Source organism: Halyomorpha halys, unplaced genomic scaffold (genome assembly GCF_000696795.3).
Source record: "Halyomorpha halys isolate HHAL.00 unplaced genomic scaffold, Hhal_1.1 Scaffold68.1, whole genome shotgun sequence".
NCBI lineage: Eukaryota > Metazoa > Arthropoda > Insecta > Hemiptera > Pentatomidae > Halyomorpha > Halyomorpha halys.
Window position 1 is genome coordinate 1042027 of NW_027116161.1, and position 16122 is coordinate 1058148.

The following is a 16122-nucleotide window of genomic DNA, read 5'->3' on the forward strand; positions in this document are numbered from 1 at the left end:
ATAAATGAGTGAATCTTACCTGTAGCCTGATACAAGCCTGCGGACTGAATTGATTTCGTGCATTGATAACCTCGGCCTGAGAGATAGGTCTGTCGGTTCAACTGGCCTCCCTGGTCCTTCTGGCATGGTTCTGTACAGCGTGCTGAAAAAATAAATGGTTGGTCCAAATCATTTATTTAATAAAATAAGCATTTATATTTAGATGGAGTCTATAAAGTTGATACTAGTCTAGTTATACTGAGGGCTGTTTTTGAGTTACCGACAAAGTAAAATAATATACAAAATATTTTGACTCTAACACGGCGACTCTAAAGGTGGAAAACAATTACTTCATAGTTGAAATTTTTATAATCTTTCATCAGATTTTTGGCACAAAATTTTAATCAAATTATATATGAACGAGTTAAAGAAATATTGACATGCACATAAATCACAAGCATTTTGGTAAAAAAATGACTTTTAACTTTTAACAAATTTAATTTTTAAAAATTGAAACAAAACTAATATTATGCCGGGACTGAAATTAATTATTAATTTTTATTTTAAAACGGCTTTTGTGATAAATTAAATCTTTTTTTTCGTAAAATATAAGTAAACATTTTATTGAAATTTTTATATTCCGAAATTTTAAATCTCAATTATCTTTTAATTTCTATTTGTCAAATCTTAAAATATATACTTTTATCCCATCATTTATTTTTTACAATAACAGAAGATGGCGAAGGTTGACATCCAAACTCGCATAAAAATCATTGAAAATACAAAAGAAGAAATAATTCATCGAACAACATGAAAAATCTTTACTATCAACCAGTATAAAAGGACGGAATGATCGTGAACTTCACTGGAAAGTATTGGATCCGTATTGGCGCCAACTTGGATCGTTCAAACGTACGTCCTTTATTTCTTGAGAAATACTTTACGGATTGGACTAAAACCATAAGGACTCTTATTTTTCCTGTAATATCTCTTTATTTGAATAAAAAAAAAAAAAGTTGGTTTTGTATTATAAAGGAGAGATTGTCTTTACCTCTTTCACATTATACCAAATGTGGGATTTTGGCCTCAAGCATCGCGATTAATATATCATGATTTATACATTAGTTTGTGGATATATAAAGAGCGGTCAGAATTTACGGAATACTCTGGATTGTATAGATCAGAATCAAGAAGAACATTTACGGTATGTTAACTCGGGAGAGGTGTTTTAGTACAAGAGACGGGAAGAAAAAGAGGCAGTTATATAACCCCAATTTTTGATTACTCTAATGAAAACTATGTATAATTACTAGTCAAAACTGATGAGTCTGCCAAGTATAGGTATAAAAATAATTAGTAATAAAAAATGGCGGCTGTTTCAAAACATTAATTTTTCATTTGGAGCTCTATATCTTAAAACTACCAACAACACTAAAAAATCTAAAAAGAACGTTATTTAAAGTAGAGTAAATTTATTATTATTGATTATTTTGAGAAATCTATATCTCAATAACCATTCGACGTACAAATGTCTATTAGTACTCAAAGCTAAATAATTGTTCTATAAAGTAGTTTATTACCTTTACCTTCGTTGGAATAGTAGTTTTCACGATATTTGTTAAAATAAATTGATTTATAGTTTTTCGGACTATAATTATGAGTTTTGAAAAACTTTATTTCAGAAACCATAAGACGTACAGATGTCTGTCAGTACTCAAATTAAAGCTAGTTAAATTTTCCATAAAATAGTTTATAACGTTTATATTAGTAGGAGTAGTAGTTTTTATGATATTTGACAAAATAAACTCACAAAATGTTAATATCTAGTTGTTCGTATAAAATGTTGGATTTTTGAAAAAATATATCTATCTACCCATAAGACGCACATATGTCTGCCAGCACTCGAAATAAAGGAAATTTGACTTAGCATAAAGTAGCTTATGACACTCATGGGTTGTAGTTTTTATGATATTCACATATGAATATAAATTTGGCAAATGAAAATTTGTCCGAACAACTATCAATCAATTTATTTGATTATCATGAAAACTATTACTCCTACGAAAATAACATCATAAACTACTTTATAGCTCATTAAACTAGCTTTAATTTGAGTGCTAATAGACATCTGTACGTCAAATGATTTTTGAGATATAGATTTTTCAAATTAAATTCACTAACTACTGATCTTTCATTACGTTCGGTACAACATTTTTTCTGCTTTTTAAAAAGCTATATCTCCAGAACTACCGAACGTAAATAGCTCTATTAGGGCTTTAAATATACTCTACTTTAAATGATGCTCTCTTAGACTTTCTATTGTTGTTGGTAGTTGTAAAGATATAGAGTTCCGAATAAACAATTAATTATTTTTAAGGTTTTGAAACAGCCGCCAATTTTATTCCTCCTACCTACACTTGGCAGACTCATCAATTTTGACTAGTAATTGTACCTAGTTTTCATTGAAGTTATCAAAAATTGGGGTGAAGTAACTTTTTTTCTCCTCTTGGGCTCTTGTACTATCTGCGTTTCTTATTATAATCATGAACCGAGGCAAGAAGATCTCAGATCTTGATTCTTCAGCCCCTGATAGAACAGCTACAATTTACAATTTAATTTAAAATTTGATTGAAACTAATCCAAAGGATTCTTGTTATCATCTCATTCGATTATATATTAAAAAAAATTGTGAATCACCTACCAGGAGATATATGCTCATAGGACACCTCTTAAGGGACAACAAGTAGGACACTTCTACCGGGTTCAAATAGAACCTATGTTGATATTTTCATTTTTTTTTTTTTATATATTGTTAATTATATTAGCTGTCATCATAGTTGAATTAGAAGGGAATTTCAATATCTGATAAGGAAATACAACATTCGATATAATAAAATATACATCATGATTGTATTATAGTTTCATTGGACTAGATCCCCTCTTACCCTAAAATATGACAAACTGTAATCTATGTCGATAAAAGTGTAATATTCATATTTACCCTGTGCAGAGAGGACATGACTAGAAATGCTTTGGGAGAAGCAAATAAAAAATGAAAAAACTCACGTTAAAACGATAAAAATGATTGAAAGATATAAAATGCCTAGTCATCCTGTGCAGAACTAACTTTCTTTGTCGTGATATTTATATTATGTCTGTTTATGAATGAAAAAAAATGTATTTTTTATTGATTCAATTAAAACATGTACATTAAGGAAAAACGTCCATTCCTATTTGGGATATAATTCTCCAAGATAGAACAATATTTTTCTCATATTTCTGTTTCTCTTATTCTTTCATATATCTTGGTGATTATTTCACCACAATTCTAACAATAGGAGGCAATTTGAGGTTCTTACCTGATTCCAGTTGCATTGATTCCTCTCAGTTCAGGCTGCCTTGGAGTATGTGGATCTTTGGCAGCGGTGTTCACTGAAGGAAAACTCTTAGTTTCTGCACATAAGTTAGCCGGTGAGAAATGTTCAGAATGGACGGGTCTCTGATCGGCCTATATAACATAAATTCAAATACATATAAAAATTCAGTCCATAATATATATAACAAATGAAAGAATACTTTGTCTAGACTATTGGTCTAAAAAAAATGCATATAATCGGGACTGAAGTATTTCAATTTTTTAGTGGATTATTGCAGTATCGTCACCTTGGATTGATATTTTTGTAAATGTAAAATTTGACAAAATTGTGTTTTCTCTTAAAAGCTGTTAAGATAATAATAATAAAGAAACATGCAGGGGTTCAGTAGTTAGTGAGAAAGGACTGCTTCTTGAACAACGGTAGTGAAACGAGCTGATTTGTTTAGGAGGGATATGGCCCAATAGGCACCCAAATCCATACGGTAGACTCACGGTTAATGTAACAGAATAAATATTTATCAGCCACAACGGGATTCGAACCCAGGTCCGGGAGGTAGTATGACACAGCATTACTTCTTATTAGTAAATTTAACTTTAAATTATCACGGAAAGGTTATTTTTTTGGGATATTTCACAACGAAAACCCATTTTACCAACAAAAACGTAAAGCATTCCTATATGATTGGTTGCATAATTTGGTAAATTATATTCAGACTGATCGGTAATATGAAATTACAAAATATTATGTTAAATAGAAACATAATTACGATTATTTATTTGTTTTGGAGGCTCATAATTATAAGTTAATTAACTCAAGTATATTTAACTCGTAACGCGATAGGGTCTGTAGGATCTTGTTACAATGATACTTTGATTTACTTTTTTAAAACAAAGCATACATTCAATATAAAGTATTTATGCAGTATATTTCAATGGAAATGATTATAAGATAAAAAAAAAAATAAATAAATTATTTCATAAAACAATGCGACATAGAAATATCGTAATAGGTCTCTCAGGCCTATTCGTTGCGTTTAGTGTTTAAAAAAGAAACACATTACAGAGATATGATTATGTTTTTATTAATTTAAAAAAGGATTTTTGCAGTTTTCTAAAATGTTTAGACTTTCATGAAATGAAAAATTTATTTTTCTATCCTTATTAGAATTCACGGCAAAATCCGCATACAATGAAAAAAAACAAAACATTTTTAATACAATTATTGTTTGGAATTTTTTTTTAATTTTTCCATTTAATAACCGAATTTTTAATTACCAAATTTTGATATGCTTTAGTTTCACACATACGGTTTTCAAATCTCAGTATTGATTATGAAATGAATTATAGGTCATATTCCTTATGGGTTGAAGGGTTTGAAATAATTAGAAAAAATATAAATAATATTTTAAAGTGATAATTGAAAATTAGCCTATTCCAATTATCTCGAAGATGCAATTTAATTATATAATATAAATGTATAAATAGAATAAAGTGCCTGATATAAATTCTAGGAAAAATATTTGGACAAGGAGAATTTTCCTACTCCAACGAGACAACAGTTTAAGTTACACTGGGACCGAATATGACCAAGGGAGTTAAAGCAAAGCCTTTTGCAACATAGTTATTGCACCGGCGCCGTTCGAATCCGGCCTGAGGGGGTAGACTTTTATTTCGTGGAGGTCCCACGATATGAAATCTTGAACCTCACACTACATGTATGTTATTAGTGGATTAAAATAGGGTGGTAACCTGTATAAAACCTCTTCCCCCTCCCTGCGTATGTCAGAAAGTGGGTTAAAAAAAATTTAAATAATTTTCCAATTAAATGGTAGTTATTAAAATTGAAAAAAACAAAACAAATTGACATAAATTCATCATTTCAATATCATAATCTTGAGACACAGGGAAATTATTTGGTATTGAATGATTTTCATAATTTACTCGATCATGTTATCATTATTATGTAAATATATGATTTTAATTTATGTCCTTATCAGTGGCGTACCTATACCATTTGGGGCCTTGGGCAGATCTAATTCTGATCCCTCTAGAAAAAAAAAACTTTTTTTTTTAAATTTTTGAATTCAATTGAATTTTTTGCAATTAATTCATTGTTAAAATGGACCTGCCATGGGCTTGGTAGTGCCTGGGCAAATAGCGGATTTCAGTTACGCCACTGAACCTTAGACACACACACACACATATATATACTTATTATTATACCTAATTAGAACAAGTATGACAAATATACTAACCCCTGGCAGTAGAGGCATTGGTTGGCCAACTGGTTCCAATCCAAGGCGCATCCTCTTCGCATTATGTGCTTCATTTTCACAAGCTGAAGCCAATATCTGCTCTGCTTGGGCCGACGTTAAATGTGCCGGTGTCGGCCTCGCCTGAAACAGATAGCTATTTAAACGACTGGAGAAACACATTTATATTATTTTATTGCATCTTGAAAACGTGGAATAATATATTCTTACGGCTTCAAATGAACCATCTCTCGATCTCTTGTTCCTCCGGCATGATTTTAGGTAAGTCCTTATTCTCTTACGTGCCCTTTCTCCGAATTCAGGAAATTGGCGGTTACAAGAATCGATGATGGCCTGGATCTTCTCTTTGGGTTGTTTAGATATCGGTACTATTCTATCCAAGTTCTCGTCAACAAAAAGCCGAACAAACATCTAAAAAAATCATCAGTTTCTATAAGTCACTAGTTTATAACATATGTTTATAACTACATGACATTACTGGTGTAAGTAATGGAATGAACCGGTAAAAATTTAGATTGGATAAGAATGCCGATCGATAAGATTTTAATCTACGTTGATATATTCGACGATTGGATTTCATTCTTTGGTAGATTTAGTACTGTTGAATCCCCCAAACATTGTGATGCTGCATACATAACAACGGTTCTAATGGCTGTATTAAATATTTTATTTATTAATTGATTCCATAAAGTCCTTCCATATTATACTTGTCCAGTTTTGTATCAAAATATTTTTTCAACGATGGATTTCTTCCTAAAGTCATTGCTAAATATTTATATATCACCATTATTTTTCTTTTTTTTTCTGAAAATTAAAATTTTTGATCTATGCAAGTTGATTTCTAAATTGTATTTTTTTTTTTTACATAACGAAAATGATTAATCATTAATTATGTAAGAAACTGGACCAGCTATGCCATGTCCATATCATCAACGCATTTAATTTTTTTTTAATTTTCCTGTTTTTATTATTCCGTAATGGAAAATATTTTCTGCATCATTTTTATAACTAGGAAATACAAATAGAATTAAAAGACAACCCTTTCTTAACAATTAAAAAAATTAAAATTTTCGATTTATCTAAATTGATTTCTAAATTGCATTATTTTTTACGTTATGAAAAATGATAATTTTTTGTGGAAGGATTTAGGACTGCTCTGCCATTGCTATATCATCGGCGTATGTAATCTTTTTTTCCTGTTATTATTATTCCGTTATGGAAATTATTTTCTATATCGTTTTTATAACTGGGAATTTAAAGACAACCCTATCTTTAAAGTCCATTTCGTATGGACTGTAAAAAAGTATTAACACCTTATGGCATTAAAACCAGTCTCAAAATTTTCATTTAAATTCTTTTTTTTTTTTTTATAATTATTTTTGAGATAGCAGCTTTGTATAATTTATAAAAATTGTAAAAAAAATTAAGACAACCTTCCTCTTTCAATTTTTTTTTATACCTATTAAACTATATATCGAATAATATTTTTCCTGAAATCTGCATAATATTATTTTATATGAATGTGAATATTTTTTCTACTGTAGTTATAAAATTAATCTCTTTTTAATGTTTTTTTTTTAATCATATAACACCTTTTTTTTGTTATTGATATAGTATATAGTTTTTTTAAATAAATCTGGGGTAACTCCTAAATCAAAAATAGTGCTGTGGACTGAAAGTAAGTCATTTAAAATATTTTTTGGAAGCTTATTTTTTTTTTTATTATTATTTTTAAATTTATATGATATACGATATTTACCTAGTGCATTAATATCTTTGAGTTTATTAAATATTTTACATAATATCTTAAGGACAAAATGGACCATCTAAAAATTGTTAATGGCTCTGTATACAATTAGTCCAAGAAACGAATCAATGCAAAAAAAAGTTCATTCCATGTTCAATATCTTTGTAGTAACTACCACACTAAAACATTACGCTTATATTATTTAAAAAAATAATAAATTTACTAAAATTTGAGTTTACATAGAACTCTGTACCTTCAATAGTACCCGAGAAACAGTTTTTGCAAAATATAGTATATATTTTTTGAAAAACAAGAAATCGCTATTTTGTTTATTGTCGCCAATTTTGTGTAAACTGCTACTCCTACGAAGATAATTATAATCAACTTTAAAGTGAATTAAACAAGGTTTATTTTGAACACTAATAGACGTCTTTACGTCAAATAGTTCCTGAGATATATTTTAAAATTTTTTTTTAGACGAATGAAGGAAAATGTCCAAATCGTGTAAAAATATGCTCTTTTTTAATACTCTAGAGTGATAAAAATACTTCATATTGGTTATGAGCATAAATACTACCTCACCCTTTGTTCTGCCCACCTTTATAGCATTGACCATTGGCAATTATAACAGGGCATAATTGCTCTGGCAATATGAATTTCAGGACTGGCTATGGAATAAATCCATAAAAAGGTTATTAGCCTGACCAACAGGGTTTAGTCATCTTCCATTAAATACAATTTTTTTTTCGGGGGGGGTCGGCATCGAACCAATGGGTTCATTGTGCCCAGTTATTATTATTAACTATTATTTCTCATAAAATATTATATAATAACAATTTGTTTGATTTCACCGAATATACATTCATTTATACACTTACTTTACGTTATTTAATGATGCAGAAATGTTAAAATAGTTTTATTTTAAAAATTTTATACCGTTGGCATGAAAATTGATTGTCTTTATCTCTTTATGTTTTGTATTTTTGGATCAAGTATAGAGGATTTATTCATCCTCGGACTGTCAAGATTCATTTCTCGTGGCCGGTGCAAAATGAATATTGACTGACCCAGCTGTAAATCGAACCCACGTCCTTCTGAATCAAGCACTCTGGGACCCTCATCCCAGTGTGCTCAGCTATCATGTACTCTAAATGAATGGTCATATCATAATTAAGTAAAGCATTTTATGGTTTATTACTCACATTAAACGCTTTCAAACGCTCGGGGTCATGTGGTATTGACTTGAGGTCGTCTGAGTCATCTTCCAAATCGTCGTCATCATCTTTGTTGCCCGACGAAGAAGTTTCATCATGAGTGGAACCATTTTCGTGAAGAGGACTCTAAAAAAAAAAAAATTAATCCAGTAAACCTTTCCAAATGGCGTTTCGCCCAATAATAATGTAAACAGTAAATTTAATAGTCGATAACATTAACTTCCGGGAATTCATTCCTTTCGAAAATTCGCCAAGATTTTGTGACTAGTGTTAATTACACTAGACTGTGTTAAATTGTTATATTAAACACCAAACATTTTTGGGGATTTCACACTACCGTCTTGAGTCAAACTCTAAACAATGTTTTCTTAGTTAAGTAGAGAATTTCGTTATCTTTCAATTGATCGTGTGTACAACTATCCAAAAATTGTATTATTTTCAAGGAGACACATTCTTTTTGAATCAATGGAATAAAAAAAATTTAAATTAGTTAATAAAGACTTATTTACGAAGACGTATTTTTTTCATCGGATGTTTTGGATTCACTAATTGGAAAGTCGTGAGCCAATTCTAGACTAACCCAAAAAGAAACCTCGGTTTTTGACAATACAAAATTAAAGCTCATATAAAAAAATAAAGAAAGCTTTTCCAGAAGTTGGATATCTGTAGTTCAGAAGGGAACTGGGAATTCACAAGTTTAGGAAGGTTCTCAACCCCTAATTAAAGCAAACCCTCTTCCAATCCAAACTTATTAAAAATAAAAGATAGTTAACTATTATAAATAAAAAAAATAAGGTACCTTGGAGAAAACTTTTTTTGTGTATTCGGCATTTAATTTAATTTCAATGAGAACAAATCCAAAATAATATTAAAGACAACTTAATAGTAAATAATATGATGGATGTAATCAAAATCGTTAAAATTTTGTAAAATCTATTATATAAATGGGCACTTCCGTAAAATCGATTCCAGCAAAAATATTACTTAATCATCCCAGGCATACCCATCTTAAATATATAATGCCAATTTCGTATCTTTTAGTTTTTGAGGTAGACAAGATACATATATAAATACACATACGGACCACTTTTCTATATTTGGTTAGTTGAAGAACAACTTAAAACGAAAATTTAAGTACTTCCCCGTGCTACATATTCATATATAATTAAGTAAAAGTAAAAGTTTTTATCCGTCGAATGTTTTTTAATAAAAAAAATATCTAATATTCAAGATAACAAATAAATTAAAATTACTTATTATTTTCTGATAATGGATGATGCTGTTATATACATTCGATAGATAAAATAATTTGATAATTTTATCAAAAATCTGTTATCTATGATGAATTTTATCCAACTGGGCTTTTTAGCAACTTCTATTTTAATTTAAGTAGATGTAAGTAAAATAATCCTACGATTGAGAAATTATTTTAATAGTCAATAATCGCATTTTTATTATTTTAAAATATTTACTGATTGTCAAAAGTATTAAATAGTAAAATAAATATTATTTTTTTTAAAAGTAAAAACTGGTATCACACCCTCCCTTCTCAATAACTTGAAAACCAAACAAGCTGGAAAATTTGAAATATGAGAATCTATTTTAAACTGCAAAAATTGTGGTAAAATCTTTTATCCAATGAGAATCGGGATTGCATCGATACGTTTTCGTGTTTGAATAGAAAATGAAATTATGGTTGTCAATTATCAACATTCATAACAGATAATTGAAAAGTTAAAAACCTGAAGAGTTGAGAAAATTAAAATATTTTCGTATAAATGGGAATTCCTACCAAAATTCTTGGGAAATCCCCCCTCTCAGAAGAAGAAATTGTTGTAGCTAAGTCCCTGAGAACGGTAAGTCCCTGTAGCGGCAAGTTTGGGGTGGAGGAGGGATTCCTTGAATTAGGGGTTGGGCACCCTTCCTTAACTTACGAATCTTATTCTCAGTTCCCTACTGAACCACAGATATCCCACTTCTAGGAAAGTTTTTTTTTTTTTTTTAATAAGGTTAAAGATCTATATAAGAAACAATGAGTAAATACTTTTTTTTTTTTTTAAATGAAAGAATTTGATGTTTAACTTAAGAAGAAAATAAATATTTTCGCGTTTCCATGGTTGTCATGACTGTAGTGGGATTTTATTTTTATTATTTAGGATTAAAATATTCTCTTTAATATATTATATTAAAGAGAATATTTTAATCCTGAATAATACAGAAGTTAACGACTTTAAGCAAAAAAAGATTAATTTTAACTCAAAGTAGGGTAGTAAGTAAAAGTTGTGTGATGAGAGCACCAGATTTTCTTCATAATTTCTTATATATTTAATTAGGTGTTCCAAACTTATGCCAGATAATGACTAATGACTAAAGAATAATTTTAGCAACGGATGTTCCGTTCAAAGGAGAATAAAAAGTTATTCTTCTTCCGTTATTCGAATAACGCCCAACACCCATAACCCAATTCAATCACTATTATAAGAAAATTTATTTATTTTTTTAAACTTATTTATTTAATGTAATTTACAACTGTACAAAATAATACAATAAGTAAATATGGTGTATGTTTCATATACACTTGAAAATCTTGGGAAGGGACCACCCATTGGTGGTACTTCAAACATTAATTTAAATTAGAAGGTCCCGTGGCCATCTTCTTTTCAGACGCCTCGGATGATTATCAGGGATTGTTAAAGATGAAAGATTAAGAATTAATGGGTTAGGATGGTTAAGGAGTTTGGAATGAAAAGACGCATATCTGTTTTGGGTCAAATCTGCAACGAATGAGATGTTAAGGTCTTTGTGAATGAGTTTATTTGTAACGTAATAAGGAGCATCAAGGATTTTACGTAGGATTTTGGATTGTAACGATTGGATGCGGGAAGAATTTGATGGTTTGGTGGATCCCCAGAGCTCAATTCCATATGTCCAAATTGGTCTGATTGTCGTAGTGTATACTAATTTTTGTAGTGAATGGGAAGTTTAGAGCGTTTGTCAAGTAAGTGTTGTAGTAATCGGAATCTACGAGCAGTTTCTTGTCGTTTCAGTATAGTGTGTGGATTCCTAGTAAGTCTCTTGTCAAGATGGAGTCCTAAGTATCGAATCTGTTCAACAGGCGTTAGTGGAGTATTTAGAAAGGATACTGTAGGACAGGAGGGCAGAGGTTTACGACGGAGAGTAAAGGTGATCTGGTAGGATTTGTCAGGATTTATTTTGATTCTCTAGTTTTTACACCATTCTTCAATAGATTAAGAAAATTTAAATTTTAGAAATGCTCAAGACAGTTTTTTAATTAGAACTAAAGAGTTTCGAATATATCGGGCTTACTTCTTAATCATAATTTCATATTTAGGGGAGGATTAGATAATAATTGTAATTATATGATAGGTCCAAAAACAAGTTATAGATTTATATAAATTAATGTTTACGACTAATTATTGTTATTAAAATTTTTTTTTAGTATGTTCTTTTTTTAAATATTGACAACTGCCGTTGAACATCATCAAGTTACTTATATTCCTTTTTCAACTTATAAATACTAGCCCAGTATTTACATCACTCTTGTTAAAATTAATTAAAACGTAAAAAACAACATTTCGTTTTAATGTCCGTATCACCGAATATCTAATTTTTATTGTTAAATTTGACACAGATTATATACTTCGAAAAATAAAATTTGAAATATTGAGAATTCCAAGCTGTTTGTTTTTCGCGATGACTTTGAACAAAATAAAAAATATTATATAGCATAAGAAATTGTCATATTGGAATACCGAAATGAGAACTTACATATTTATAATTAAATAAAAAAATTTCTATACCGAAAATATATATTGATACTATTAACATTATTTTTTGACTTTATAAACCAATTCAATTTTATTGGTTCGGTCAAATAATTTATTATAACATTCCATATTTGACTGAGAAAAAGTTTCAATTATGACTTAATTTAATTTTTTTTTTATAGCTTTAACGTGCTTATGCTCTACAACTTTTTTTATTTTATTTTTTAAATATTTATTTTTTGCTATTTACAACTGTACATTATAATAAATTTAGTAAATCTGATCTAAATTAAATTGGAGTGTTACAGGCGTGTAAAGAAACTACCCATTGGTAGCACTCTAATGACGTTTTACATTAGCTGGTCTCGTGACCATCTTCTTTTCAGGCACCTCGGAGGATTGTCAGGAAGGGAAGAGGATGCAAGGTTAAAAACTTGAGTGGTTAGGGAGTTTATAATGGAAGGAGTGATATCTGGTTTGGGCTAGATTGGTTACATAGGGAACATTAAGGTCTTTATGTATGATTTTATTTGTGACAAAGTAAGAAGCATTGAGGATTTTACGAAGCATTTTGGATTGTAAGGACTGAATACGAGAGGAATTCGAAGGTTTAGTGGAGCCCCAAAGCTTGGCCTTATTACAGTCGTGTAGATCAGTCTTTTGTAATGTGTTGGAAGTTTAGACCGTTTGTCTAGTAAGTGCTATAATAGTCGGAATCGATGTGCAGTTTCCTGTCTTTTCAGTCTTGTGTGAAGATTTCAGGTTAATGTTTGTCCAAATGTAGTCCAAGGTAGCGGATCTGTTCGACAGGAGTAGCTCTCCAATTTGAGGAAGGAAAGACTATTGTAGAGATCTAATGTACGTAGAGTGGGAAAGTCGAAATTCATATCAAGGATCCGCCACAAATAAAGCCAGCCAACCCAGACCGGATTCGAACCGAATGGCATCTTTTATCATTCGTTTTTGATTTAGTAACTTAAACTTATGGCATATTCGTAGCTATTTAATTATGAATTACCGATAGCTCTCTGGATTGCGGGGTTCCAGGTTTCTTGCTAATCGTATAGCACCAATCCTCTCTTTCTTCTTTTACTTCACCATTTTTACCTGAAATTGAAAAATATAAATAAGTATTCGAAGGTTTCTTGAATTCAATTAATGCTCTTCTGATGAACTACCACAATAACGTACCTGAGCTGTATTCTTCATTATCTAAGTCAGGTGAAATTCGCATCTCCTAAAAATAAAATTTAAATGGGCTTATTAAGAAATTAATTTGTAAAATACTGTTAGGTTACCATTGGAGACATGAGTGGATGACGATGTCATCTGAAGATTTTAGGATAAAATAGAAATTTTAGCTTTAAAGAATGTTTTAAATATTTTATTTATTGATATTTACTTTAATTTACTATAATTAATTTATATATTAATTTATTTACTTAAATACTTTATTAAATATATTGTGCTGGCCAACTTCATTGGGTTGCCATTTACACAACATATTTATGACTAGTGAAGCACCTTTTTTTATAATCATATTAATAAAAATAGTCATAGCATAATTTTTATTTTTAAGTCGTCGCATTATAAAAATTTCTGCATTATGTACTAAAATAATACATAATTTATTTTTTCCTTTTTATTATTTATTATTTCTTCCCTTACAAATTTTAATGTTTTTTTTCAGCTCTTTATCGTTCTTTAATTTTTTTTAATTTTTCCATTATTTTATTTCTACAAAATGTTCTCTCTTTTTTCCAATCACACATAAAAGTAAATTTAAGTTACAAGTATAAAAAATATATAACCATTTCAAATATAGTAATAATGTAAATATGAATAAAACCCAGCATGGTCATTCCCATTTACAATCTATTAATATAAAAAAAAAAAAAAAAAATTAACACTTTAACACATGCATCCAAAAATTAATATAGATTAAATAAGTATTTTTTAATTGAAGCCCTGCAAAGTGGGGCGAAACGTTGGCTCACATTTAATAATTTAATTACTATTTGAGATTTTTCTTTGACCGCTCACGGACCATCATTCTTTTGCATATTATTCATTTTCTTTCAACGATCTCCCAATATTGTTTAATTTTTCTAAATCTCAAATCGTGGTAGTTCTCATTCAGTTTTGATTTTAAAATAGGAATGAATGAACATTTTATTTATTTTTTTTCTCGTTCATATGTTTGTGATATATCATCATCTATTCTTGACTACATAAGAAAATATTAAAATTGATGTGAGGTCTCGAGACACAATGATTTAAGAAATCGATGGATCTAAATGAAGTTTAAGACAGTATTCTATTTGAAATTCACCTAGATAGCCAACATTACACTCAATATAAAATTGCACAGACTTCATCCTTATAAAGTTATAGCTGTGACATATGAAGAAAAGGTCTCTAAATATTATTTTTATCTCTTTTCTCTCTTAAAAATGATATTTTTTCTAACATTTTGATTATGATTATAGTCCAAAAAATTGGAGGAATATACCGACTATGGTATATAATCATTATGAGAATATTATCAAACTGGGAAAAAGTTTTTTTAAAAAATAAAATCCCAGCTTGAATGTTGAAATCGATCTCAAACAAGTTTAATAGTCCTTATAACTATTTTATCTATATAAATAGTTAACAGTTATGAATACGTTGGCTATGTTTTGTACTTGACTGAAAGATATCGTTTTACAAGTAAGTAAGAAGTATGAGGAAAATTCTAGTTGTTTTAATATTGAGCTCATTCCATATCCAAGGAATAAGGTTGAGTTCGCCCTGGTTTATTGTTAAGGGTTTGGAGCCTGTTGCTTGTAGTTTCGGTTAGCGGCCGGCAAGGAGAATCGATATTAGGGCACACCTACCCCTCGTTGCCAGGGGTAGCCCCCACCTCGGCTCTGTTTGTTATCGTGTGTGTGAGTGTGTATGTATGTATGTGTGTGTGTGTGAGTGTGTGTGCGTGCACGTACGTGCGTGCGTGTGTGTGGTCCGTCTATCGAGCGCCACTGTCCAACCCTCCCCCATAATGAGCACTACTTCTTAGAGTAGAGCATCTTCTCTTAGATTGTCTCCGGTGGTTTTTTCACCACATATCAGGCTTTAGACGAGTAATAATTCCTGTTTCCTATTCGGAAATTTTCCTATGTACAATAAAATATATTGAAATGTAGTTGAAAGAATGAGAACATCCGGCAGAAAAGCTAATTGACCTTCTCAAGTAGATTTTTTAAAATTGTTTATTAGAGACTGTGACAGCCGGGGATGCTCCTCTGAGAATATGAAGTTTATTATAAGATATAAAGAAGTCAATTCTCACATTGCTATGAAGTTTATAAGATACGTTCTGTCACCAGACAATAACAATATTTGGATACGAAAGGATAAATTGAGATCTCATTTCTAAAAACTATAAACAGATGTCGTAAAAAATATGACTTTTAATCTAATGAAGGAGCTGATACAAGGAAAATGTTCAAGCCTGAATTTAAGATATATTTTTATTTATTAATTAATACTGCTATTTGTTAGGTAATGCCATCAATTATTAATAAAGTCCCTCTCGTCTTATTTTTTTTTTTTAAATCAAATTACTATGGTTGTTGATATTAAGTGTCGAATACCCACATTCCATCGGATGATTCAATCTGAAAAAAATACTAAAATAGTTTTAAACCTATATATATATATATATATCAATCTGAAAAAAATACTAAAATAGTTTTAAACCTAT

At 29.8% G+C, this 16122-nt stretch overlaps 1 protein-coding gene across 1 annotated transcript in view; it reads right to left on the reverse strand.

Annotated features, from left to right (window-relative positions):
* The window catches only part of LOC106692704 (nucleolar protein 4), a 19352-nt gene that overhangs the window by 2034 nt on the left and 1196 nt on the right, over positions 1–16122 (reverse strand). Inside the window, exons 2-8 of the mRNA XM_014438801.2 lie at positions 13569–13614; positions 13396–13484; positions 8578–8715; positions 5839–6039; positions 5611–5751; positions 3339–3487; positions 20–142 (exon numbers count right to left, since the gene is read on the reverse strand). Coding sequence (XP_014294287.1) covers positions 20–142; positions 3339–3487; positions 5611–5751; positions 5839–6039; positions 8578–8715; positions 13396–13484; positions 13569–13614 — 887 coding nt within the window. The remainder of the gene's footprint in view (positions 1–19; positions 143–3338; positions 3488–5610; positions 5752–5838; positions 6040–8577; positions 8716–13395; positions 13485–13568; positions 13615–16122) is intronic.